Here is a 25,498-nt window from a genome sequence, read left to right as displayed (position 1 = left end):
GCGCGTGACATTTTGAGCTGCGCATGTGCGAGCGACGAAACCTGGAAGTAACACACTCCGCTACTTCTGGGTCACCGCAGTGCGCAACCCGAAAATACTTATCCTGAAGCTACTTCAACCCGAGGTATGACTGTACAAATGTGATGCCTTCCATAGTTCCAGTTACAGATAGGTAGCCGTGTTGGTCTGCCATAGTCAAAACAAGAAGAAGTGTGCATGCACACGAAAGCTCATACCAAGAACTAACTTAGTTGGTCTTTAAGGTGCTACTGGAAGGATTTTTTTTTGTTTTGTACAAATGTGAGGCAGTCTTAACTGATGAATCAGGTTACATCCCATATTATTAATAATATTATTTATTTAATCGCAGTTCTATCCCACTCTTTTTCAATCATGGAACCCAAGGCAGCATAAGATTCCATGATCCTGTAAGTGTGGTTCCCTGTTAGTGACCCATCCAGCCACTGATCAAACCCAGACCGCTTATCTTCAACAAGATGGTCTCCTCGTGTGCTTTCAGATGATACCCTGGACCCTGCCAATAAACTAACAGCGTGAGCCTAAGCATATTTTACTATTGAATTCAGTGCCATTGAATTCAGTGGGCCTCCAACAAATGGTTTGTTAATGGGTTACAGTGTAAAATTTGAGGTTAAATTGCGTTAAGATAAATTATGGAACGAAATCTGAGAAAGAGGGAAAGGACTTGCTGAAACAATTATGAATTAAGAATACAAAAAAGGAGGCGCGAGGAAGTCATGGAAATAAGTAAATGAAAGATAAAGATATGAAAATACTGGATGTTATTGTTTTTAAATGTTATTGTTTAACTGTATTGTTTTCGCGTTTTCTCTTTTTTATTTTTCTTTTTTTCCTTTTCTTCTTCTTTTTAGTATTGTATTTTCCTTTATTTTTGAAGTATTGTAATCTTTTTTATTATTATTGTCTGTTTTGTTTTGTGTTTTTTTGGGTAATTGTTAAACCTTAATAAATATCTTTTTAAAAAATGAATTCAGTGGGCCTCTGTAAGCCTGTTTAGAACTGTAATGCAAGTCTTCCTAAGTTGGGTTGTAGCCTCTAATCAATAATAAACAGTGCCAAGTAAAAAAGAGAGAGAAATTGAAGTATTAATGAGTATTTTTTTAAAAGGGAAGGGGAAAGAGGGGGAAAACGAGCCAGGTTAAGAGGCTTCTTTACTCATATATTCTTATAATTAGATATTTAGTATAACGGTTGAGGAAGGCCAGTCAGATTATCTCCCCTGGTCTTTCCCCACATCTCTTCCATTTTCTCTAATTGACAATAATATGTGTTCCGTCTGCTCCTCAATCACCGGGGGATATTTTAACTCGCCAGTGTTGCTGCAATATTGCCGTGAGTGGCACTTGGAAGAGCCCTTCCCTGTTCCTCTAAAACACCCTTGAATCATATGAAAGACTCTTGAGGGCATCTCTCTAATAGGCCAAATGGGACTTGCTCCTAAGTAAGTGTACACAGGACTGCAGAATCCAGATTGCTTATGGACGGCGGGTGCGAGACAAGAAGGCTGCTGGAAATGGAAGAAGGAAGAGATAGATGGATGTTTACAGAGTTGATGGATTAAAGGCATGCAACGGGGTTTGAAGCTGGTATGTCTCTTCTTTCCCGGCCATCTCAGCTCCCTACAACTGAACCTCTGGCAGCCACGGAGATCGTCTGTGAATCCTCTAGAGAACAGATGCAATAAAGCTCAGCAGAGATAGACTCGGCCTCCGTGGCCCTGGCACACTGTGGAAAGGTAAAGAAAAGTCAGAGCCCAAAGAACTGCCAAACCCCATCACCCAACAGGGCCACTCAAGACATCACAATAGACAACACAAGATGAACCGGGTAATTCTATACACTTCTACCCAGAAGTCCTATTGTGTTCAGCATCAATGGAGTTTGCTTCCAGGTGAGCAGATGGAGTTTGCTGTTCCCATGCTCAGTCTTCTATGGGCTGCTTTTGAGGGTGAGTCCCACCCCCTTAGGACTTTCCCCCACTAAAAATGATGATGATGGGTGCTGCAAACCTTGGGGTTCCCCCAAGCATGCAGACACCTCCCTTTTTTGTGCACAGAGGGTTCTGCTTTGGCTACATAATCTTCTGAGAGCCAGTGTGGTGTAGTGGTTAAAAGCGGTAGTCTCGTAATCTGGGGAACCAGGTTCGCGTCTCCGCTCCTCCACATGCAGCTGCTGGGTGACCTTGGGCTAGTCACACTTCTTTGAAGTCTCTCAGCCCCATTCACCTCACAGAGTGTTTGTTGTGGGGGAGGAAGGGAAAGGAGAATGTTAGCCACTTTGAGACTCCTTCGGGTAGTGATAAAGAGGGATATCACATCCAAACTCTTCTTCTCAACATGGAGAATGAGTTTGCTATTGGTATATAACAGGGATGGGGACCATTTTCCAGCCAGAGGGCTGCGTTCTCTCCATGAGGAACCTTTGTTCCAGCCACACAGAAGTCATCTGCTTCTAAACACACACAGCCATCCCGGTTTCTGATTTGATCCCACAATGTCCTGCTTTTCCTTAGGACTTGCCTATTTTCACCAGAAAAAATGTTGGAGGGTATAGAGTTATGCAACCCCCGAGCCACACGAAGAGAAGTTATTTTAAATGTTTAGTGTTTTATTAGGTTTTTATGTATGTTGGAAATCACACAGCATGGCTAGGGCAACAAAGTCAGATGGGCGGGGTATTATTCTTATTCTTATTATTGAATATGACTTCCCTATTTTCACTGGAGAAATGTTGGAGGGCATGCAATAGTATAAATAGTAAAATTATTATTATTATTACTGATTAAAGTAAAGGTAAAGGGACCCCTGACCATTAGGTCCAGTCGTGGCCGACTCTGGGGTTGCGGGGCTCATCTCGCTTTATTGGCCGAGGGAGCCGGCGTACAGCTTCCGGGTCATGTGGCCAGCATGACTAAGCCGCTTCTGGAGAACCAGAGCAGCGCACGGAAACGCCATTTACCTTCCCGCCGGAGCAGTACCTATTTATGTACTTGCACTTTGACGTGCTTTCGAACTGCTAGGTTGGCAGGAGCAGGGACCGAGCAACGGGAGCTCACCCCGTCGTGGGGATTCGAACCGCCGACCTTCTGATTGGCAAGTCCTAGGCTCTGTGGTTTAACCCACAGTGTCACCTGCGTCCCTTTTATTATTGATTAAGACATCCCTATTTTCATCGGAGAAGTGTTGGAGGATACAAGGATGCAGTTAGCATTAAGAGTCATGATCAGAGCAAAACGTGGCACCATCATATTGGAGAATTTGGAAGTGGGGAGGTTGCTGTCGCACTCAGATCTTGCTTACAAGCTTCCCATTGGCGCCAGACTGCCCTCCCCGAGAACAGGATGCTGGACTAGAGGGTTTCATCCTCACCTAACAGGCTGCTCCAGAAAGCGGCAAAAGTGGCTGCCCCTGTGACAGCCCCACAGGCAGCTGGGTTCTTGCGCTTCGTGCTGACGGAGAAGCCGCCTTGTCCAGTGGCCTCAATCTCCACCACATGGTAATCGGGGAGGCTGTGGTGGGGAAGAGCAGTCAGTTAGACTGGAGCTTTTAAGTAGGATGGTGGCAGGCGCTGTCCGTTTGCCAACATTCTCACCCGCCCGGCAGCCAGAGGCCAGGGACTCACTTGGGGTCAGCTATAAGACAGCCTTTCACGCCGTCAAAGCCCAGGCTGGGAGCGGCCATGCAGGCTGCTGCCATGGTGTTGACGTTGTTGGGAGCCAAGGGACACAACCTCCGCACAGGGCCTTCGTAGAGGACCACACGTTCCTGCTGGGCACCTTTCGCAAGCTCCCCCAGGTGCCCACTTAGTCGGAAGCTGCTGGGGTGTTTCACCATTGTAACAGTCAGTGCCTAGAAGATGGAAGGATAAGAGTCAGAGAATTTGCCTTCCAGCCACTTAGACCAGAGGTTTTCAAGGGGTGTGGTGTGACAGAAAAGGATGGCAAGTGCGACAGGAAGATTTAATGAACCTTCAAAGAAACAGTTAAACATTTCAGTATAGATAATAATAATAATAATAATAATAATAATAATAATAATAATAATACAGTGGTACCTCGGGTTACGTACTTAATTAGTTCCGGAGGTCCGTTCTTAACCTGAAGCTGTTCTTAACCTGAAGCACCACTTTAGCTAATGGGGCCTCCCGTTGCCACCACGCCGCTGGAGCACAATTTCTGTTCTCATCCTGAAGCAAAGTTCTTAACCGGAGATACTATTTCCGGGTTAGCGGAGTCTGTAACCTGAAGCGTATGTAACCCGAGGTACCACTGTATTATTCACCTGGGTACACACCATACATTCAAAGCACCTGCCCAAAGATTCCTGGGAACAGTAGCTTACGCATCACAGAAGTATAGCTCACAGAACCATTAGTGAACTACAGTCCGCAGGATTCTTTGTGGAGAGGAGAATATGCTTTGCGGAGAAGGGAATATTGTGTATGGTGTGTGAGAGGAGATCACGGCTGCTTTGCTCCTCCTCCTTTGATCTGCTGCTGTGCCACACAGAACCAAGCCAATGTTTGGCATAGCGTGCCTCTGAACCTGAATTTGTGGTTTGGCTCTCTCCAGACTAACCCCAAAACCAGGTTTGTAGAGAAAAGAACAGGTCTATTATAAATCGCACCCACACCATATACTACTTTAATGGTCATGACGTCCCCCCACCAAGAATAATGGGAACTGTAGTTTGCCAAGGGAGCTGAGAGTTAACAAACTATTTCCGGGTTAGCAGAGTCTGTAACCTGTAGCATATGTAACCTGAGGTATCACTGTAGTGATGATGATGATAATGATAATGATAATGATAATGATAATAATAATAATAATAATAATAATAATAATAATAATAATAATATGCAGCTCATCTGACTTGGTTGCCCAAGCCACTCTGGGCAGCTTCCAACAAAATATTAAAAGCACAATAAAACATCACTCATTGAATAAAAAAAATCCTTCCAGTAGCACCTTAGAGACCAACTAAGTTTGTTATTGGTATGAGCTTTCATGTGCATGCACACTTCTTCAGATACCTGAAAGGATTTTTTTTATTTTGTTTCGACTACGGCAGACCAACACAGCTATCTACAGTACCACCCATTAAAAACTTCCCTGAACAGGGCTGCCTTCAGATGTCTTCTAAAAGTCAAATTGTTGCTTATTTACTTGCTAAATTCTGGATTAGCAATATTTCATAATAGGGCATGATTTAAGAGTATGTGATGCAGTTGGGCATTACCACCTAGTTCTCTCATGGAATAAAGCCAGGATTACAATGTAAACAAAAAACGTATGTTTTTACACTGCTTGAAGACCTTTTTTGATCAAGTGGTTTATAAATCTGCAATCAATCAAATCAATTCTGGTAGTCAATATACTGCCACACCCCCTTCCTCTTTCCAGTCTTCCCATTTACCTACTCACATTGCCAATGCGATGCCCCTCTCTGGGATCTTACCTGAAGCAACCCTCCGTCATCCAACCTCTGGATGTCTTGTCCACCCCATAGAGCCCCACTGGGGATATAGAGGGTGTGCCCAGCCTCTCTTGCAGCTTTGCGCAATTTAAGCTCGGTGTCTAAATCTGCCAAGGCCGTTGGCGATCCCACCTAGGAGAATGTAGAAACATTTACTTTGCAGCTGCTGGTGTTGGAAAGCTAGAGGGAGAATGCTGATTTGGGAGGAGACTGGCTACTCCTCCCCATTTATTTAATGGCAAATAATTTATTTTGTTGAATGCAGACAGAATGTGGGAGAAATTAGCATCTGACCAGAGCAGTGGGGTTGGAAGGAAGTTCATTTTCAGTGGGATAAGCAGTGGGGGTGGGCCTGTTAGGATTCTTTTCCCGTGTTGCAGTCATGGGGTTGTTTATATCACATGACGGTGTATGTTTTCATTCCACATTGTGGGAAGTGACAGAGACAGGATGTTTGTATTACTGTGTTTCCGTGATGTAGGTCATTTGTCCTTTGTCCTTTCTCTTTGCTGTCTGATGCTGAAGAGGAAGGAGCTGAGTTACGATGCTCCGAGTGTACATACCATATTTTTCACTTTCTAAGACGCACCAGACCTTAAGACGCACCTAGTTTTTGGAGGAGGAAAAAAAGAAAAAAAATATTCTGAATCTCAGAAGCCAGAACAGCAAGAGGGATCGCTGCGCAGCGAAAGCAGCGATCCCTCTTGCTGTTCTGGCTTCTGGGATAGCTGTGCAGCCTGCATTCGCTCCATAAGACGCACACACATTTCCCCTTACTTTTTAGGAGGGCAAAAGTGAGTCTTATATAGAGCACAAAATACGGTATGTAAATAAACATAGTTTAGCTAAATTGCTGCACTACTAAATCTGAACGCTGACTGCCTATACTCTGCTGATCCTGAAGTGTTCTGATGCCTCTTTGTTTCAGTCAGTGTGATGTTTGGGCTGGAGAAAGCTTTTGACTCTCCCGAACAAATGACCAGGAGGGAGAGAACATGCCAGTCGGGCATGTGTCTCTGCCAGACTCCTACTTGTGTGTAGGACCTCCTGAGAGGGGCAAAGATTTTAAGAAGGGAGGTTTTAGGAGGAGAGAGGCAGGAACAGAGATTTCTGTGGCATAACGAAAGTCTGGAAGACACCATGTCAGCCACCCCCAGTATAGTTAGTATTGAGCAAGGGGAATCAGTTAAACATCAGGCAGCTTCCTAGGTGTGGAAAGAAAATGTAAAGCAGGAAGAGGAGCCCTCAAGACCTCAAATCTGGTCCATTTGCCACCTGTTGAGATTCAGCATCCAAGCGATGGACAACCATGCAAAGCGTACTAGTCGAAATCACTCTCCACCCTCTCTTTTGAAGAGACAAGGAAGCACCATCTGCTACTGTTGTGTGGTTCGATTCCTGCCTCCCATTTCACAGGCATCTCCCAAGGGCAACAGAACCATCAACATCATCTATTGAGCCAAAAGTTAATTTGGGGGTTTGTTTATTTTTAAGTGATTTGGAGCAGCTGCAGAACTGTTTGGGGTTTTTTGGATTGTGGCGGCTTTAACCACAAGAGCATATAGGAAGACAAAAGAAAAATCTATTTGCACAACACGGTCAAGGCTGAGATGAGAAACTTTTCCGGCAGAAGCGGAGAAAGACAGATGCTAGATTTGTGAGGTTTGAATCGTGGGCGAGGGGTGGAGGGAGGCTGAATGAAAAGGAACATGCATGTTCCCTTAATAGGACAAGCCCAAATTGTCTCTGTTTATTGCAGGCCTTCTGTCTGGCCACCAAAAATCATCTGGAGTGTTTGGAGGTTGTTGTCTTTTGTCTGGTCCCTATAAATAACACTGTGTGATGTTTAAATGTTCCTGTGGTTATTTTTATAAATTTCTGAGCTCTAGACCAGAACTATGCTGTTAGCAGAAGAAAACAAAGCTTTACAAAATAAATAGGTGAGAGAAATCTCTCTCTCTCTCTCTCTCTCTCTCTCTCTCTCTCTCTCTCTCTCTCTCTCTCTCTCTTTCACACACACACACACACACACACAATACACACAATGCCAATGGCTGGTCACAGTAAAACTGGTTCACAACGACACTATTGCACAGTGCAGAACCATTGACAAATGTAAAGAAAGGGCAAAATCTGTAGGATGGTTTATGTTATACAAACAGCACCAGAACAGCCTCACTTACAATTTGCCAGCCCAGAACATTAAAAAATAAATTAAAATGAAGCCAGCTGCCAACACATGGTTAGGTTCATTTGCTTCCAGGTGACTTGTATATTGACAAGCTGGAAAGTGTGCAGGGCAAGGCGGCCAACATGATAAAGGATCTGGAAGCCTGATGAGGAACGGTTGAGGGAGTTGGGTGTGTTCAGCCTGAAGAAGAGAAGATTGAGATATGATATGATAGCCATCTTCCAATATCTGAAGGGCTGTCACATGGAAGATGGAGGAAGCTTGTTTTCTGCTACTCCGGAAGGGAGGACCCAAACCAATGGATGAAAATGACAAGAAGGGAGATCCTGAGAAAACTTTAGGGAGAACATTCTGAACAGGCCACCTCGGAAGATGGCAGACTCTCCTCGTTTGGAAGTTTTGAGACAGGTTAGGTGGGCATCCATTAGAGCAGGCTTCCTCAAACTCGGCCCTCCAGATGTTTTGAGACTACAATTCCCATCATCCCTGACCACTGGTCCTGCTAGCTAGGGATCATGGGAGTTGTAGGCCAAAAAACATCTGGAGGGCCGAGTTTGACGAAGCCTGCATTAGCGATTCTTTAGCTGTGATTCCTGCATTGCAGAGGGTTGGACTAGATGGCCCTTAGAGGTCCCTTCCAGCTCTACAATTCCGTGATTCTATGATTGAGGCAAGAACTATGGGTGCAGGTGGCCCCTGGGGCAGGGGAAAGTTATGGAACACTCCCCCCAGACAGACTCACCTGGCAACTGCAATAACACCTTTTCTGTGTCAAATGAAGACCCTTTTTATTCTCCTGGCTCTTTCAATACTACCTGTATCATGCAATTTAGATCTTTTGATGCTGTGTTTTAGGCTATATCATATGGCCTTTATGCTGATTTTGTTGATGGGGGAGATAATTTGTTTGATACTGGGATTTGCTTTACAGTATTTGGATTATATTTTGTATTCTACCTTTGGGGGGGGGATGTTTTGTATATCACCCAGGGGATTGTGTTGATGGGAAGAATAAAAATGTGTTTAGGGCAAGGCAGAAGTGTGTGTGTGGGGAGGAGAACGATGATTCTCATTGAACCAAGCCAAGGTCAGAAAGGCGCTAAAACTAACCACACCTTGAAGGGGGTGTCCTGGTGCCAGATGCCTCTTTCTGAAGGCACCTGCAGCCCTTACCATGAAATCTGCAGCTTTCAGAAAGGACTCCCCGTGATCTTGGACAATGCAGGGATGGGCCACTTCAATGATGACGTCAGCCCGCCTTTGGAGAGAGGAGAGAGGCATGGTAAGATGGCTGGATCTGTAATTGTGCCAAGGACACCCTGCATGAGGGTCCAAGCCAAACTTTAGTGGCAGGCGTGGGGAATGGCAATCTGGCCCCCCACCCTGAAGTCCCCCATCTTTGGGCGACTCTGATTTGCAGTGGCTCTCCAGACTTTTCCTAGCCCTACCTGGAGAAGCTGGGGATTGAACCCAACTTGACTGCGCACAGTCTTGCCAGGGTGGTGCATGCCCAAGTCATTTCCCGCTTGCACTACTGCAATGCGCTCTACCTTTGAAGGTGACTTTGAAGGCGCTCTACCTTTGAAGGTGACTTGGAAACTATAACTAATCCAGAATGTGGCAGTGAGACTGGTGACTGGGAGCGGCTTCCGAGACCATATAACACTGGACCTACATTGGCTTCCAGCACGTTTCCAAGCACAATTCAAAATGTTGGTGCTGACCTTTTAAGCCCTAAAAGGCCTCGGGCCTGTAAACCTGAAAGAGTGTCTCCACCCCATCACTCAGCCCCCACACTGAGGTCCAGCTCTGAGGGCCTTCTGGCAGTTCCCTCACTGCAAAAAGTGAAGTTACAGGGAACCAGGCAGAGGGCCTTCTCGGTAGTGGCACCCACCCTGTGGAACACCCTCCAATCAGATATCAGGGAGATATGTAACTATACAACCTTTAGAAGATATCTGAAGGCAGCCCTGTATAAGGAAGTTTTTTTAAAGTTAAATGTTTAATTTTTTTATATATGTTGGAAACCACCCAGATTAGGTTGCTGGGGCAACTTAGTCAGATGGGTGGGGTACAAACAACAACAACAACAAAACCTTTGGCATGCAAAGTATCTGCTCTGTCAATGAGCTTTGGCAACATTGTGAATGGTCAGTGCAATCCTAGGACTGCTTGCTTGGATGCAGGGATGGGGGAGAAACGAGACTCAGTTCACATTTTAGGGTAAACCTACATAATTCATACTTTCCAAAATGATATATGAACTGAAACACATCCTTTGAAATTCACACTCCTCTGAATTTTGCAACACAGTTCTCCAGGTAAGTAATGTGTATGAAAATATGAAAATAACATATAAAAATATATTAGGCGATACTTTGTTGCAAAAATGTATACAGTGGTGCCTCGCAAGACGAAATTAATCCGTTCCGTGAGGCTCTTTGTATAGCGGTTTTTTCGTCTTGCAAAGCAAGCCCATTGACAGCTTAGTGGATTAGCGCTATTAGCGGTTTAGCGGCTTTTAGCGGCTTATCAGCTTAGCGGATCATCTGATAAGTGGCTTAGCTGTTTAGAAAAAGGGGGGAGGGGAAAAAACCAGCAGGAACTCGCAAGACATTTTCGTCTTGCGAAGCAAGCCCATAGGGAAATTCATTTTGCGAAGCGCCTCCAAAACGGAAAACCCTTTCGTCTAGCGGGTTTTCCGTCTTGCAAGGCGTTCGTCTTGCGGGGCACCACTGTATATTATACAAAAAATTATACTGTCTGTTAGAAGAAATTGCACTAAAATGCTGGTGAATTTTCCTGAGGACTTAAAACATATACAGTCGGATCTTGGAAGTCGAATGGAATCCGTTCCGGAAGTCCGTTGGACTTCTAAAGCATTCAACTTCCTAATTGCAGCTTCTGATTGGCTGCAGGAAGCTCCTTCAGCCAATCGGAAGCTGCGGAAGCCTGGTCGGATGTTCGGCTTCCAAAAGAACACTTGAAAACAGTCACTTCCTAGTTTTGATCATTTGGGAGCCAAAATGTCCGAGTTCCAAGGCGTGTGGCAACCAAGGTACGACTGTATATATATCACAGGCTGATGCAGAAAGGTGGGGGAACCAAAATTTAAGATTGCAAAAAGTGAAATGGAAAGATAAATTCCCCCTTACTTGGATGCAAGTGCCAGTGAGATCGATGAGACTTACTCCCAGGTAGGTGTACAGGGGAATGCAGGCTGAGTGTTTATCTCAAAGTATTGTGGCATGGGAGTAGCCAAGATTTGTGTATGGGGGGGCAGCCTTTCGTTAGGGGGACAGAACCTCAGCTATGTATTTTTATCTATTTGGGGGGGCAGCTGCCCCTCCCTTCCTCCTCCTTGGCTACACCCATGGTTCATGGTGGTTCATTTTCTTTATCCTCGCAATTACACACACACACACGTGTGAAAGCAGCCAGGTCCTGGCTGGGCTTGCTTGCTCACCGCTCCAAGAAGTCCGTCAGCTTCTCCAGCTGCAGCTCCTCTGGCACTGTCCCCACCAGCTTCCTGGCGTCCCGGTTCCAAACAAAGGCCAGCTCCAGCCCATGTCGGAGTCCGTCATCTTGTAGCCGTTTTACCAGGTACTGGCCTGGAGACAGAAAGTGGAACAGAAAAGTATCACAGATCCAGGAACTTGGCTCTGTGTCTCAAACACCTGCTGCCCCGTCAAATGCCCGTCTACTAAATCCTGGCACCATTTCCCAGGATTTCTCAAACTCTGACACAGACTAACATCACAACAAAGACAGAGAGAGAGAGAGAGAAATGGTGCTCTCTTAGGATGCAGAGCTCATTTTTGTCCTTTGGGTGGCATCTTTTCGAGTTCCCAGCGAAGGAAACAGTTTCATGCCCTGTTTTGTGAGTGCCAAGGAAGATCTGTCTGGCCACAGTGGGAAAACAGGAAGATATTATTCTGATCCTGCAAAGCAATTATTTTCTTCTTAAAGAAGTAATACATTCAGAAGTACAGTGGTACCTCGGGATGCGAATGGGATCCGTTCCGGAGCATCCTGAATAGAACGTAAGACGCGACGACGCGTCTGTGCAGATCATGTTTTGCCACTTTCGCGCATGACGACATTTTTAGCGTCTGCGCATGCACGTGTGGCGAAACCTGGAGGAACATGTCCTGTTACTTCTGGGTTGCCACGGAGTGCAACCCGAAAGTGTTCAAACTGAAGCACATTCAACCCGAAATATGACTGTAAAGGTAAAGGACCCCTGGATGGTTAAGTCTAGTCAAAGGCGACTCTGGGGTTGCAGCGCTCATCTCGCTTTCAGGCAAAGGGAGCCGGCGTTTGTCCACAGACAGCTCTCCAGGTCATGTGGCCAGCGTGACTAAACCGCTTCTGACACAACAGAACACCATGATGGAAACCAGAGCACACAGAAACGCTGTTTACCTTCCCGCCACAGCAGTACCTGTTTATCTACTTGCACTGGTGTCTGCTAGGTCGGCAGGAGCTGGGACTGAGCAACAGGAGCTCACCCCATTGCAGGGATTCGAACCACCGACCTTCCGATTGAGAAGCCCAAGAGGCTCAGAGGTTTAGAACCACAGCGCCACCCTCATCTCTGTACATTTAGAAGTAAAGAACTTCCCCACTAGCTTTCACCTCTAGCACAAATCAGGGCAGGGGCACACAGAGAAACAATTAATTTAGTAGGAATGAGGAACTTGCACCCTTCCCAATGTTGTCGGACTGCCGTCAGCCCCAGCCAGGATAGTCAATGGTGAGGCATGAGTGGAAGGATCCATCAGGTCTCTCAGTTTCTCAGCCACTCTGGCCCACAAACTCACTGGTACAGAGGACTCTTATCATCAAGTTTGTGGGCCAGACCTCCAAATGTCACATGGAAATATAACAAGTATTCTGAGAATCATCAGGTCTTTTCCAAAACAGGACAGGATAAAATGTTTTATGAAACACATTGTGTGTGTGTGTGTTTTAAATTTTATTTTGAAATAAAAGACATAATAGAGGACTGGACAGTGGGAAAAGGTACTCAACAAAGGGAGAAAACACATTGCCTAGGAAAGCCATCTTAAGAATCAGATGGACAGAGGAGGGAAATTGTCAAGAAACACCACCTACCTAGATGCCCATAGCCCACAATTCCAACCCGTCTTCTCCTTTGGTCCCCAGACATTCTGCCTGTCCTGGTTTAAGAAAACAACAGATATGTGATATTGTTCACTGCAGAGAAGCATGGATCAGGGACTGAAAGGGTTTGAATGCCTACCCATATTTATGCCACAGATCTAACAGTGAAATCCTATACATGTCTACTTGAAACCTGAGGCCCCTAGAGTTTAGTGGTATTTACTTGAAGGTATGTAAGTGTACACAGCAAAGCAACTTCTGGCCCTCCAGTCATTGCTGGATCCCAACACCCATCAGGCCCCATCAGCATGCCCAATGGTCAAGGACGATGGGAGTTGTATTCCAGCAATATTTGAGGGCCAGCATTGGTATGCAGGATCGCACCCCAAATTCACCACTGGGCAAAACACTCACTGCTTCATCTTAATTTGGATTCCCAAGGCGAAAAATATTAATTGTAGCAATAATATTTGCATAAAGCAAATATGAAAACCCATTGTAAATTTTAAAGTGGATTGCATGTTTGTACAGGTTAACCATCCGCCTGCGGTGCTCTCTGTGTGCGCCCGTATAAAAAGATGTACAAAGAGAGAAAGAGCTCCTGTGCCGTTTGACACTTCAGAGTGAGCAGCTATTTGAATTTAAGAGCCGATTCTTCACCTTCACGCCCACTAGATTTCTCATTACTCATTTAATTGATCAGCCGCAGCTGGATCTGTGTGAATGGATTCCGCTGAAAAGCATTTATGTTTTGAGATGGTATGATAGCGCCTGCAAGACATCAGTTGATGTTGCTTCATCACGTGATAGGCATGCATGTGAAGGAGCCCTGAGAAAATATGCCTGTCTTTCCTTCCCTGTTCATCCTTCGAATCGTGCATCCCTGTTTCTTCTCTTTTACATTTTGTTCTACTTCTGCCACCATTGACACCTGTCTGCCTCCGTATCAAGGGTGAGGAACCTATGGTTTGGCGTAGAGCAGATTTTTTATTCAGCAAATATATATATTGTCAGGGAACTGACATCTAAAGCGCCGGAGGCGCAAAGGCTCACTGAGGGTGAGAGAGCAGTAGCAGCGGAAGAGGGAACCAGTAGAGGGCGAGCAAGAACTCCAAGGGAAAGTGAGTCGGAGGGATGGCTCAGAGACGCTTCAAGCGAAACCAGTGGGGAGGTCTCAGGACCTCCTATAGGGACACCCACACCTCGACGGAAACTGTCACGCCGAGAGGCCAGACGACGTGTTTCCGTTAAGGAGCTTTTATGTTGGAAACGTTTCCGAAAGCAGCCACTTTCGGATTCTACTAGTGATTGACGCAGCCATGCTGGAGGGGCTCCGTCACAGGCAGAGGTTTGAAAGCCTGATCAAACTCTGAGGGACTTGCATTTTACGCACAAGCAGCTCATCGTCCCATCACAGCAATCCGAAAGTCTCCGAAAGCCAGCTTGTGCAGGGAGAAGCATCATGAGCAATCCAGCCGGAACCGGGGAAGCAGGAGCAGCTGGAGGAGGTCCAAGCCTGGAAGAAAGGTACAGGGCGTTGGAGATCCAGTTGGCGCTGCAAACGGCGAGGCTTGAGGAGAGGAGGGCTCAGGATGCAGAAAAGGGAAAGGAGAAAACCACCCCGCTCGCCAGAAAGGTGCCAGGATTGGTGCAGAAATTCGGGGGGGATCCCAGGAACTATCATGCCTTTAGAACAGAGATGCAATACGCTCTAAACTTGCAGTTTGATGACTTCCCCGATGAGGAATCGCGAGTGGCGTATGTGATTGGCCATCTCGAATCCGGGGCGAAAGATTGGGTTAGACCCCTGATGGCAGCGAATAATGAGATCTTAAAGGACACGAGGAAGTTTTTTCGTGCCATGGACCTGATGTTTTCCAGCGATATTGAGCAGGGGGTGGTGCGAAGGCAGTTAATGGCTTGCCAGCAAGGAAGCAGATCTGTCCGTGAGTACTGGACTGAATTTACCATGTTGATTCACAAATTGGGGTGGGACCTATCGGCGGAGCCCATCCAAATGCTTTTCGAAGAGGGGCTTTCTTCAACCGTCAAAGATGAGCTTTCCCGGGGCCCCAGGGCGGAGTCTATGGACCAGTTAACCAAATCTGCGCTGGCCATAGGAGCGCGCCAGGAGGCGAGGGCTATGGAAAAGCGGGAAGGGAAAGGAGACCGTTGGAGGGAGTTCCGCATTCCAGACATTCCAGAGCCACCTTTCCCGCCGGCAGAGCCGATGGAAGTTGGAACAGCGCGGGCGCGCGCAGTTTCAAATCCCAGTGAAGGGCGGAAAAAGGAGGGAAAGAGCGCCAAGAGATGTTATCTCTGCCAACAGCCAGGGCACTTTGCCAGAGTTTGCCCACAAAGAAAGGAATGGCAAGGGATGGCAGGAGCTGTTGGGGGAAAGGAAGAGGAAGGCAAGGAGCAAGTAAAAGCCAACGCCTGGCTGCCACCGTTGGGGCACAGCAGCCAGGCCAAAGAGCAATGAAAGTGCCCATGCCAGAACCCCCCAGACCCGCTTTAGTGATAGAGGTGTTACTAGAACTGCCAAACGGACACCCACTAAAGGTCAAGGCGCTTTTGGATTCAGGCAGCTCCTGTAATTTCATGAGTAAGGAGTTTGCAGCTGAGCACCAGATACAGACTATCCCTTTAAGTAACCCCTTGCAGGTGACTACGATTGACGGCAGAGAGCTGTTGGGGGGAGAAGTTAGCCAACAGACTGTCCCGATGATAATGAGAGTGGCAAGGCACACCGAACAGATAGCGTTTAATGTGGCCATCCTGGGAGGAGCGCCCATCATTTTGGGGATGAGCTGGCTGGCGCTACACGATCCGCTAGTGGGCTGGCATCAGAGGGTGGTCTCCTTTGGGTCAGCGCATTGCCTAGAACACTGCAAGGAGGGGAAGGTTTCGGGAGGAGACAGAGTCACCCTAGCGGGGATGGAAGTGATGGACAAAGGGAAGGTGCCCCCGCAATACGCAGATCTGAGCAACGTATTCAGCGAAAGGGAAGCAGACAAACTGCCACCGCATAGACCCTTTGACTGTCAAATCAACCTACTCCCAAGGGCCCAACTCCCAGTAGGCAAGCTGTACGCCATGTCAGACAGGGAGATGCAGGAGCTGAGGGAGTTCATTGACAAAAACTTGAAGCGAGGTTTCATCAGAGAGTCCCGAGCGGTGGGGGGCAGCCCAGTGTTTTTTGTGGACAAAAAGAACACAGACAAACCGAGACTGGTGTGTGACTTCAGGGCCCTCAATGCAGTGTCGGAGCCCCTGGCTTTCCCTATGCCCCGAATTGATGACATTTTGACCAGAGTAAGGAAGGGAAAGATTTTTACAAAACTGGACCTGCGGGGGGCGTACAATCTGATACGCATAAGGAAGGGAGATGAATGGAAGACCACCATGTTTACCCCGTTGGGAGCCTTTGAATACCTCGTTATGCCCTTCGGTCTACAAGGGGGCTCCGCGTGTTTTCAAGCTTTTATAAACCACGTTCTGGGACCTTTGCTCTACAAGAATTGTGTGGCCTTTTTAGACGACGTGTTGGTGTATTCGGAAAATGAGGAACAGCATGTGAGGGACGTTCGAGAAGTGTTGGGCAGGCTGCAAGCCAACCAGCTGTGGGTGAAACTGGAGAAGTGCCAGTTTCATACCAAGGAGGTGGAATTCCTGGGGTACCGCTTGTCAGACAAGGGATTGGCCATGGATCCAGGCAAGGTCCAAGCGGTACTGGAATGGAAGACACCGAAGACCAAGAAGGACGTGCAAAGATTCTTGGGATTTGGGAACTTTTATCGGAAGTTCATCAAGAACTTTGCCCACTTGACGGCGCCCATCACCGACTGTCTCAGCAGCAAGAAGAAATTTGTTTGGACGGCAGAGGCGGATCGAGCCTTTGAAGAACTGAAAAGGGCTTTCGCCTCGGAAGAACAACTTCTGCATGTGGATTTACGAAAACCCATGAGAGTGGAAACAGATGCATCCGACCGGGCGGTAGGGGCGGTCCTTCTTCAACCGGGGAGGAGTGCGTCGGAGTGGAGACCGTGTGCCTTCTTCTCGCGGAAGCTGAATAAGTCCGAGAGGAATTACACGGTGTATGACAGGGAACTACTTGCCATTCACGAAGCATTCCGGAGGTGGAGACATTTATTAATTGGGGCACAACACAAGGTGCAAGTGTGCACCGACCACAAAAATTTAGAGTATTGGAGAACAGCTCGAGTGCTCAACCAACGACAAGTGAGATGGGCACAGGAATTCTCCAAATTTAACTTTGAGATTTGTTATGTGCCAGGCCCAGAAAACGTCAGGGCGGACGCGCTCTCACGCAAACCAGAATATTGGGAAGGGGAGGGGGTGATCGAAGAGAGACATGTCATCCCGGAGGACCGCTGGGTGTGTGGGGCGGCGATGGTGGGGCAACGAGAACTGGTGGAGGAAACGGAAAATGATGAATATGCCCAGGATAAGCTCAGAGGTCTCAGGGGGGAGGGCGAGAGCCCCGGAGGTTTTGAGGAAAGAAATGGGGCATTGTATTACAAAGGGGCACTGTATATACCCGAAGGTGAATTGAGGGGGAGAGTACTCAAGCAGTTGCATGATAGCCCCACGGCGGGACATTTTGGGCAACACAAGACCATGTGGTTGGTTACCAGGGAATTTTGGTGGCCTAAGGTGAGGGAAGATGTAAGGGAGTATGTAAGAGGGTGTGACCAATGTCAGCGAGCCAAAGGGGAAAGAAGGGCGCCGGCAGGGTTATTAGAACCTTTACCCACATCAGAACGGCCTTGGGAAGCGATATCAATAGATTTTATGACGGATCTGCCAAGGTCCAAGGGGAAAACAGCCATCATGGTAGTAGTAGACCTGTTAACTAAGATGTGCCACTTTGTAGCATGCTCACATGCAGTCACAGCGGAAGAAACGGCGAAGTTGTTTGTGGAACATATCTTTAGGTTGCACGGGGCTCCCTCGAGGGTGATCTCAGATCGAGGCAAACAATTTACTTCCAGGTTCTGGAGGAAGCTCATGAGCTTGTTACACGTGGAAGTCAATTTTTCAACTGCCCGGCACCCTGAAACCAACGGGCAGGCGGAAAGGGCAAATGGCATTCTTCAACAATATCTTAGGTGTTATGTCAATGACAGAGAGAACGATTGGGTCGAAAAGTTGGCGTTGGCAGAATTTGCCTACAATAATGCGGAGAATGTGTCCACAGGGATGAGTCCCTTTTTGGCTAATTACGGGTGTCACCCCAGGGCATTTCCAGGGGAAGGAGGGGAGAGATGGAGCGTCCCAGCGGCTGAACATTTTGTAGAAGAGATGGAAGCCATCCATCAGCAGCTCCAGCTCAACTTAGAAAGGGCTAAGGCACAATATAAGAAGCAGGCAGACAAGAACAGAAGGGAAGGTGAAACCATAAGGGTGGGGGATCAAGTGTGGTTGTCAACCCAAGGGTTGCCGTTCAAAGGGGGTTGTAAGAAACTGAGGCCCAGAAGATTGGGACCCTTTGAGGTGATTCAGCAGGTCAACCCGGTAGCGTTCAAACTCCGATTACCCAATCACATGAAATTGCACCCAGTGTTCCACAGGTCGTTACTGTCACCATACAGGGGAGGAGGTGAAGGGGAGCACGTCAGGGGACCAGCCTTGGAAGAGAGGGAACGCCGCAACCATGTAGCGGAAATCCTCGATTCCAGGTGGAAGGGAAATCAGGTGGAGTATTTAGTGGCGTGGGAAGGGGAACCGGAGTCAGAAAACACCTGGGTAAGTGCGCAGGAAGTCAATGACGAGGTTTTAACAGAAACGTTCCATCAAAGGTTCCCGAGGAAACCTCAGCCGATAGCAAGGTTTAGGAGGGAGTATTTCGGCACCACCGATGAGGAAGAGGAAATGGAAGGGTTCGCGGAGTCGGACTTGGAAGAGGGAGTGGACTCTGATGACGAAGAGTACCTAGAGATTAGGAACAGCAACAAGTGGAAGGAAGTGTTCGCGACGTCGGAAGATGAGGGAGGTTCTTTCAAGGGTTTTACCTCCTCACCGCCAGGAGGAGAGGAGACGGGAGGGGGTGAAGGGGGCCCTGGAGGGGAGGTGGATGTCAGGGAACTGACATCTAAAGCGCCGGAGGCGCAAAGGCTCCCTGAGGTTGAGAGAGCAGTAGCAGCGGAAGAGGGAACCAGTAGAGGGCGAGCAAGAACTCCAAGGGAAAGTGAGTCGGAGGGATGGCTCAGAGACGCTTCAAGCGAAACCAGTGGGGAGGTCTCAGGACCTCCTATAGGGACACCCACACCTCGACGGAAACTGTCACGCCGAGAGGCCAGACGACGTGTTTCCGTTAAGGAGCTTTTATGTTGGAAACGTTTCCGAAAGCAGCCACTTTCGGATTCTACTAGTGATTGACGCAGCCATGCTGGAGGGGCTCCGTCACAGGCAGAGGTTTGAAAGCCTGATCAAACTCTGAGGGACTTGCATTTTACGCACAAGCAGCTCATCGTCCCATCACATATATATATATATATATATATATATATATATATATATATATATATTCAATTTTATACATTACAATAATTTTAACATTTCTAAACTTGACTTTCTTCCCCCTCTTTCTGTGGTTCCTTAAATTTATTTTTTATATTTCCTGCATATTCCAAATTAACTTAAACATTTATTCATCTACTTTAAATGTATACTCTTATAAAACTGCAGGTTATTACATTAAGCCTGCCAATTTTCTTATCTGTTCGCAGTTTGTAAATATCAATATAAACCATTTCCATTATTTTATAAAAAGTTTGTTATCTTGAGTTCTTATTTTTTCGGTAAATTTTGCCATTTCTGCGTATTCCATAAGTTTTTGTATCCATTCTTCCTTCCATTGGGACTTCTCCTTCTTTCCATTAAAACGTCTTCTTTGCCTTTAAAAGTGATCACACTTTCCAAAACAATATGAGAACCGAAACGCCCCCATCTTTCGAAATTTGCATTTATCCGAATGTTGTGATGCATTTCTCTAACCATCCAAGGTTTACAAAAATGTATATACCCAGGGGAAATGTGCATTTAAAATGAATGCATGCGTTTAAACAACATGCAGAAATTCATTATATTATGGGAAATTGCTCGCAAAAATTAGTCAAAACTCCATGCAAACTTGTGTTCATCAGAAGAAATCCGTACTAAAATGTTGAAGAATTTTCATGGGTATTTAAAAACAAAATCCACCACTTGCTGCAGAAACGTGAAATTTGGAAGATTGGAAATGTGAGTGAGATTGACTAATCCTTCCATCCTTACCCATCTGCCATCCATATGTTGTCATAGATGATGGGTGTTGTAGTCTAGGAATGTCTGTATTAGCTACCATTCCTCTCTCTTTATTTCTTTGTCTTATCCTTCCAGTTAGTTAATAACTCACCATCCGAAACAGACTTTATATCTCACCTTCCACCAGCCCCATACCTATAGGCAGTGGCGTAGCGTGGGTTATCAGCACCCGGGGCAAGGCAAGTAATTTGCGCCCCTAACCCATGGATTTACGCCCCCAACCCGTGGATTTCCCTAACCCCCAGATGTTGCGCCCGGTGCGGCTGGCCCCCCTGCACCCCCCACGCTACGCCACTGCCTATAGGCCCCCAAACCCCTCCACTTTTTGAACGGACTCACCTGAGTTGGTTGCACTGATTCTCTGGCACTCAGGCAACTGCAGGATACTAGCACAAAACAGAGGACTTATTTGTATTGGTGCCCTTTGGTCAATTAATCCCTGGAGGATGTTAATTATTAGCCTGGGGCCTGTGATTCCCCAGAGAATGGGTTGTTGGCAGGCAGGCATTAGTTAGAAGACAGCTAGTGAAATTCCCTCGTAAACTCTGCCGTTGCTTCTTGGCTATATAGCATCAAATAATGACTTGGATATGTGAATGCGTCGTCACAGATTAATTGCCACAGGTAGCATTTTTATGTTGTCATTACACGCTCCCTGCACTTCCAAGTACTGCAATGTTCCAGGGGCATCACTTTAGGGCTGGCAGTGCAATCTTATTCATGTCTGCTCGGAAGAAGTCCCACTGAGATCAGTCAGACTTACTCCCAGCTATGTATGTGTAGGATTCCAGCTTTGTGTTTTGTTAGGGGCTTTATAAAAATTATATTTATAAAGGAGGAGCAGCTTCTTGTGTATTCACTAAAGACAGGGGGAGAAGTACCGCTCATTTCACATTTTAATGCGAACCTATTCAATTAGCAAAGGGACACGGGTGGCGCTGTGGGTTAAACCACAGAGCCTAGGACTTGCCAATCAGAAGGTCGGCGGTTCAAATCCCCGTGATGGGGTGAGCTCCCGTTGCTCAGTCCCTGCTCCTGCCAACCTAGCAGTTCGAAAGCACGTCAAAGTGCAAGTAGATAAATAGGTACCACTCCGGCGGGAAGATCAATGGCGTTTCCGTGCGCTGCTCTGGTTCGCCAGAAGCGGCTTAGTCATGCTGGCCACATGACCCGGAAGCTGTACGCCGGTGCCCTCAGCCAATAAAGCAAGATGAGCGCGCAACCCCAGAGTCGGCCATGACTGGCCCTAATGGTCAGGGGTCCGATTAACCTATTCAATTGGCAGTTCCGCAAAAAAAAATACATGAACCAAAACCGAGCTATTCTTCTAAATCTGCACTTCTCGGACCCGGCAACAAGTACACAAATGAATATATATCAGGGGAAAGTTTGCATTTTTTAAAAAAATAGGGAGCATAGCATGTAAAAATGTGTTATGTTAAGATAAATTGCTTGCTAAGCTGTTTATTTGGAGAAACATGCACCAAAGCACTGGTGAGTTCTCATGAGGATTTTTATTTTCTGCAAAGTGATGTGGACATGGGGCAAGCCTAACTGAAGACTGAAAAAATAAGAAACAGCGGAACTGAAATTGACAGGTCTATCCATCCCTAGCATTTGCTCACATCCACAAACACGCTTCCAGTTTCAGCTAAGGGACAAACCAGATGCGATGTTGATTGTGTCGTTTGAAGTTCCCGTTGTGTTTTGGGCCGTGCTTGGAATGACTGCTAGTTCCGATGAATAATGTTTCTGTTGACTATTGTCCCTCTCTGTCCTGGTATAAGCCTTGGCCTGCTTCCCCTTCATTTATCCCTCTTCCTCCTACACTTGCAAACTTGCGTTTTTGCTTGTTCATCCCTCGCCCAAACGCTCGACAAATGCTGAATTTGCACATTTGCCCCGGTGAACTCACAGACAACCGATAAATTGGCTGCAGCACACGGAAAAAAGTTTGCTCTGAAAGTGATATGGGATCAAGCAGACTGAACTTTCTGAGAAAAGGAATGAGTGGACGAATTAACAGGGAATCCAGAACCCTATTCAGGTGTCCTTGCCCAAACCTGCATAGGAAGAAGCACATGCCAGCTCTCCCTTCAGCTCCACTATGCATGTCAGTTCCTATTCCACCATTGCCACACTGAGCAGGAATGTACCGTATTTTTCGCTCTATAAGACGCACCAGACCATAAGGCGCACCTAGATTTTGGAGGAGGAAAACAAGAAAAAAAATATTCTGAATCCCAGAAGCCAGAACAGCAAGAGGGATCTGGCTTCTGGGATAGCCTCTGGCTGTTCTGGCTTCCGGGATAGCTGTGCCAAGCCTCTTCAGGGCAGAGGGATGAAGGCTCCCCCTGCCCGAAGAGGCTGCGCATGGCTAAGGTAGAAGCCAGGAGAAGCGCTTCGCTGAAGGGGCACTGCGCAGTTCTCCCTCTCTGTGCAGCGTCCTTCGCTCCATAAGACGCACTCACATTTCCCCTTACTTTTTAGAAGGAAAAAAGTGCATCTTATGTAGCAAAAAATACGGTATTTAACTGTTCAGCTGAATACATTTAGGAGCCTCCATGCAATATCAAGGTTCCCAAGCGCAGGAAAGATTATTCCTGTGTCTGTAGAATCACAGAATCGTAGAGTTGGATGAGATGTCAATGGTCATCTAGTCCAACGCCTTGCAATGCAGGAATCTCAGCTACAGCATCCATGACAGACGGCCACACAACCTCTGCTGAAAAACCTCCAAGGTGTGGGAATGTTCAGGGATGCAGGAGAGGATATATTGTTTGATTATAGCCTTTCCAACTTGTGTTAACAAGTTCACAATATAGCAGAGTAACATTCCCCTTTTTAAACACACAGCGGATGCGTTTGCTCAGGTTCGCTAAAGCCTCTATAATAATTGTTCTGGTATTTTCCCCTTATTCCCTCATAAAAGATAACAGACACAGTCTTCTATAAAAGTATAAAAAGAGTTTACTCACATTCTGTTCATAATCGGATCCCAGAAGGCAGACTTAGTTTAGAAAAGTGACATACACCTGGAAACTATCCCATAAAGAGACAGTCCCTTTGTCCTCCCTTGGCTGGAGGCCAAGAGAGCATCTTTGGCTAAGCAGATGTTGCTTCTTTGAGGAAAGTAGTCATAGAGAGAGAGATGGCTGCCCTGCCCTGTGCTTTTGTCGTTACCTGCACAGGTGAGGCCACGCCCACCTCTAGTCACATGCAGCGAAAGTCTGTCCCAGCCTAGAAGGAAACAGGAAGTTTACCTGCTGGCTGGACAAACATTCCTCCCCATGTGTAAACATGTTCACTCTAGGAATGTTGTACTTGACTGCTCTTGTGTTTCACATCCCACACAAAGAAGGAGAGTCCGCAGCCTCCCTAGGGAGACTGTTCCACTGCTGAACAGCTCTCACAGTCAAAAGGTTCTTTCTGATGTTTAGTTGTAATCTGCTTTCTTATAACATGAAGCCATGGATTCGAGTCCTACCCTCTAGAGCAGGAGAAAACAAGCTGGTTCCCTCTTCCATGTTACAGCCTTTAAGGTATTTGAAGGTGGCTATCGGATCTCTTCTCAGTCTCCTCTTTTCCAGGCTAAGCATACCAAAATCCCTCAACCACTCCTCAGAGGGCATGGTTTCCAGACCCTTGATCATCTTGGTTGCCCTCCTCTGCCCACTTTCCAGCTTGTCAACATCCTTCTTAAATTGTGGTCTCCAGAGACGTTCCTGCTCAATGTGGGAAGCTCAGAAATACAGGTGGTACCCATGGGGACAGGTGGTACCCATGGGGGCAGGGCTAGCATGTGTGGCCTGCTCCTCTGTACGTGGCACCAGGCAGTGTGGAGCAGTGGTTACAGTGTTGGACTAGGGCCTGGAAGAGCAGAGTTCAAATCCCAACGCGGCCATGATGCTCAGTGGGTGATCTTGGGCCAGTCCCTGTCTCTCAGCCTCGCCTACCTCTCAGGGCAGGATGAAGTAGAGAGACGCAGGAGAGAACCATGTTTGCCACCTTGCGGCTGCTGGGGGAAAGGCGGGCTAGAAACATTAATAAATAATGCTTGCAAAGGGCTTGCAAACATTTCATAGGTGTAATGGTGGCACCTGAACACAGGGTGATGCCAAAGGTTTGCAAAGCGGGCATGAAATCGTTGCCGTTCTCTTCTACTCCAGCTACAAGGCACCAGGGGAAGTCTATGCCATTTGAAACGGAGGACCTAACCACAGCGGATGTTATTTTTCCTCCTAGAATAATCAGAGGTGGGCTAATAATAATGGAGATCACAGAAGATGGGGGGGGCAGGTTAACCCTTTCCTCATCTGCTGCACTCCTGGGAAATTTTGTTCAGTTATTTGCAATGGGATGGGAAGAAGGGGCGGAATCCCCTGTTGCTGCCAATTGGGCTTTTCTGTCCAATACGCATGCTGGCTTCAGAGCACGGGATTTCCCCCACAAATACAGCAGAAGAGGAACAGGGAAGCAATTCCTTCGCACGCAGAAGGTCCCAGGTTTGATCCTCGGTGTCTCTGGGTAGGACTGAATCAGTCCCTGGTCTGAAATCCTGGAGAAGGAGCCAGCCTCTAGTACTAAAAGAGCGTTAGAATTAATTTCTGATTTTGGTCGGGTGGCGGGATTCAAGCTGAATAAACAAAAAACTAAAGTTTTAGCAAAAAACTTGACAACTACTGAAATAGAGGAGTTCAGAAAAGAAACAGAACTAAATGTGGTTAAAAAAGTAAAGTACCTAGGGGTGCACTTGACCTCCAAAAATTTGAATTTATTTAAGGACAACTATGAGAAATGTTGGTCAGAGATAAAAAGAGATCTGGAAACATGGTCAAGATTAAAACTTTCCTTGCTGGGCAGAATAGCTGCTATAAAGATGAATGTATTGCCGAAAATGCTATTTTTGTTTCAGGCCCTCCAGATCGTGGATAAGGTGGAATGTTTTGGAAAATGGCAGAGGGATTTATCTAAATTTGTCTGGCAGGGCAAAAAGCCCCGAATAAAGTTTAAAATACTAACAGATGCGAAAGAAAGAGGGGGGTTTGCCCTGCCGGACTTGAGGTTATATTACGAAGCTGCAGCCCTCTGCTGGTTGAAGGATTGGATCCTATTGGAGAACACCGATGTCCTTGACCTGGAGGGATTTGATAATGCTTTTGGGTGGCATGCATATTTGTGGTATGACAAGGTTAAAGTTCATAAATTGTTCAAAAACCATATTGTCAGAAGGGCAATTTTCATGGTCTGGTCAAAATATAAAGACTTATTGGAGAGTAAAACTCCGAGGTGGCTCTCACCGATGGAGGCCAAAGCACGTAAAAGACTCAATATG

The 25,498-nt window shown here is 46.8% G+C and overlaps 1 protein-coding gene across 3 annotated transcripts; it reads right to left on the bottom strand.

The window, feature by feature from the left end:
- Nucleotides 1–1,556: 1,556 nt before the first annotated feature.
- ASPDH (aspartate dehydrogenase domain containing) lies at nucleotides 1,557–23,306 on the bottom strand. Of its 3 annotated transcripts, none has more exons than XM_081884407.1 (8): nucleotides 23,142–23,306; nucleotides 12,826–12,890; nucleotides 11,174–11,318; nucleotides 8,881–8,965; nucleotides 5,499–5,648; nucleotides 3,664–3,890; nucleotides 3,411–3,550; nucleotides 1,557–1,767 (listed from the first exon to the last, which is right to left on the bottom strand). In XM_081884407.1, exons 1-8 carry the CDS (start codon nucleotides 23,150–23,152, stop codon nucleotides 1,730–1,732), a joined length of 861 nt encoding a protein of 286 aa, XP_081740533.1. In that variant the 5' UTR covers nucleotides 23,153–23,306; the 3' UTR covers nucleotides 1,557–1,729. The 3 variants fall into 3 exon arrangements, with proteins under 3 accessions (XP_081740533.1, XP_081740535.1, XP_081740534.1); XM_081884409.1 differs by lacking the exon at nucleotides 23,142–23,306 and adding an exon at nucleotides 20,503–20,571; XM_081884408.1 differs by lacking the exon at nucleotides 23,142–23,306 and adding an exon at nucleotides 20,134–20,245.
- Between the last annotated feature and the right edge of the window lie 2,192 nt (nucleotides 23,307–25,498).

Source organism: Podarcis melisellensis (assembly GCF_964234715.1).
Source record: "Podarcis melisellensis genome assembly, chromosome: 13".
In the NCBI taxonomy this organism is placed as follows: domain Eukaryota; kingdom Metazoa; phylum Chordata; class Lepidosauria; order Squamata; family Lacertidae; genus Podarcis; species Podarcis melisellensis.
Note: the sequence above shows the minus strand (reverse complement) of the source record. Positions and strands in the feature narration are given on the sequence as shown.

Excerpts from the sequence above, each read along its gene's own strand:
- ASPDH (XM_081884407.1), bottom strand. Across the intron at positions 3,551-3,663 it reads TGTCTTATAGCTGACCCCAA|CCTCCCCGATTACCATGTGG; the intron begins GTGAGTCCCTGG and ends TCCCCACCACAG. Across the intron at positions 1,768-3,410 it reads TTTCTGGAGCAGCCTGTTAG|TGTGCCAGGGCCACGGAGGC; the intron begins GTGAGGATGAAA and ends ACCTTTCCACAG.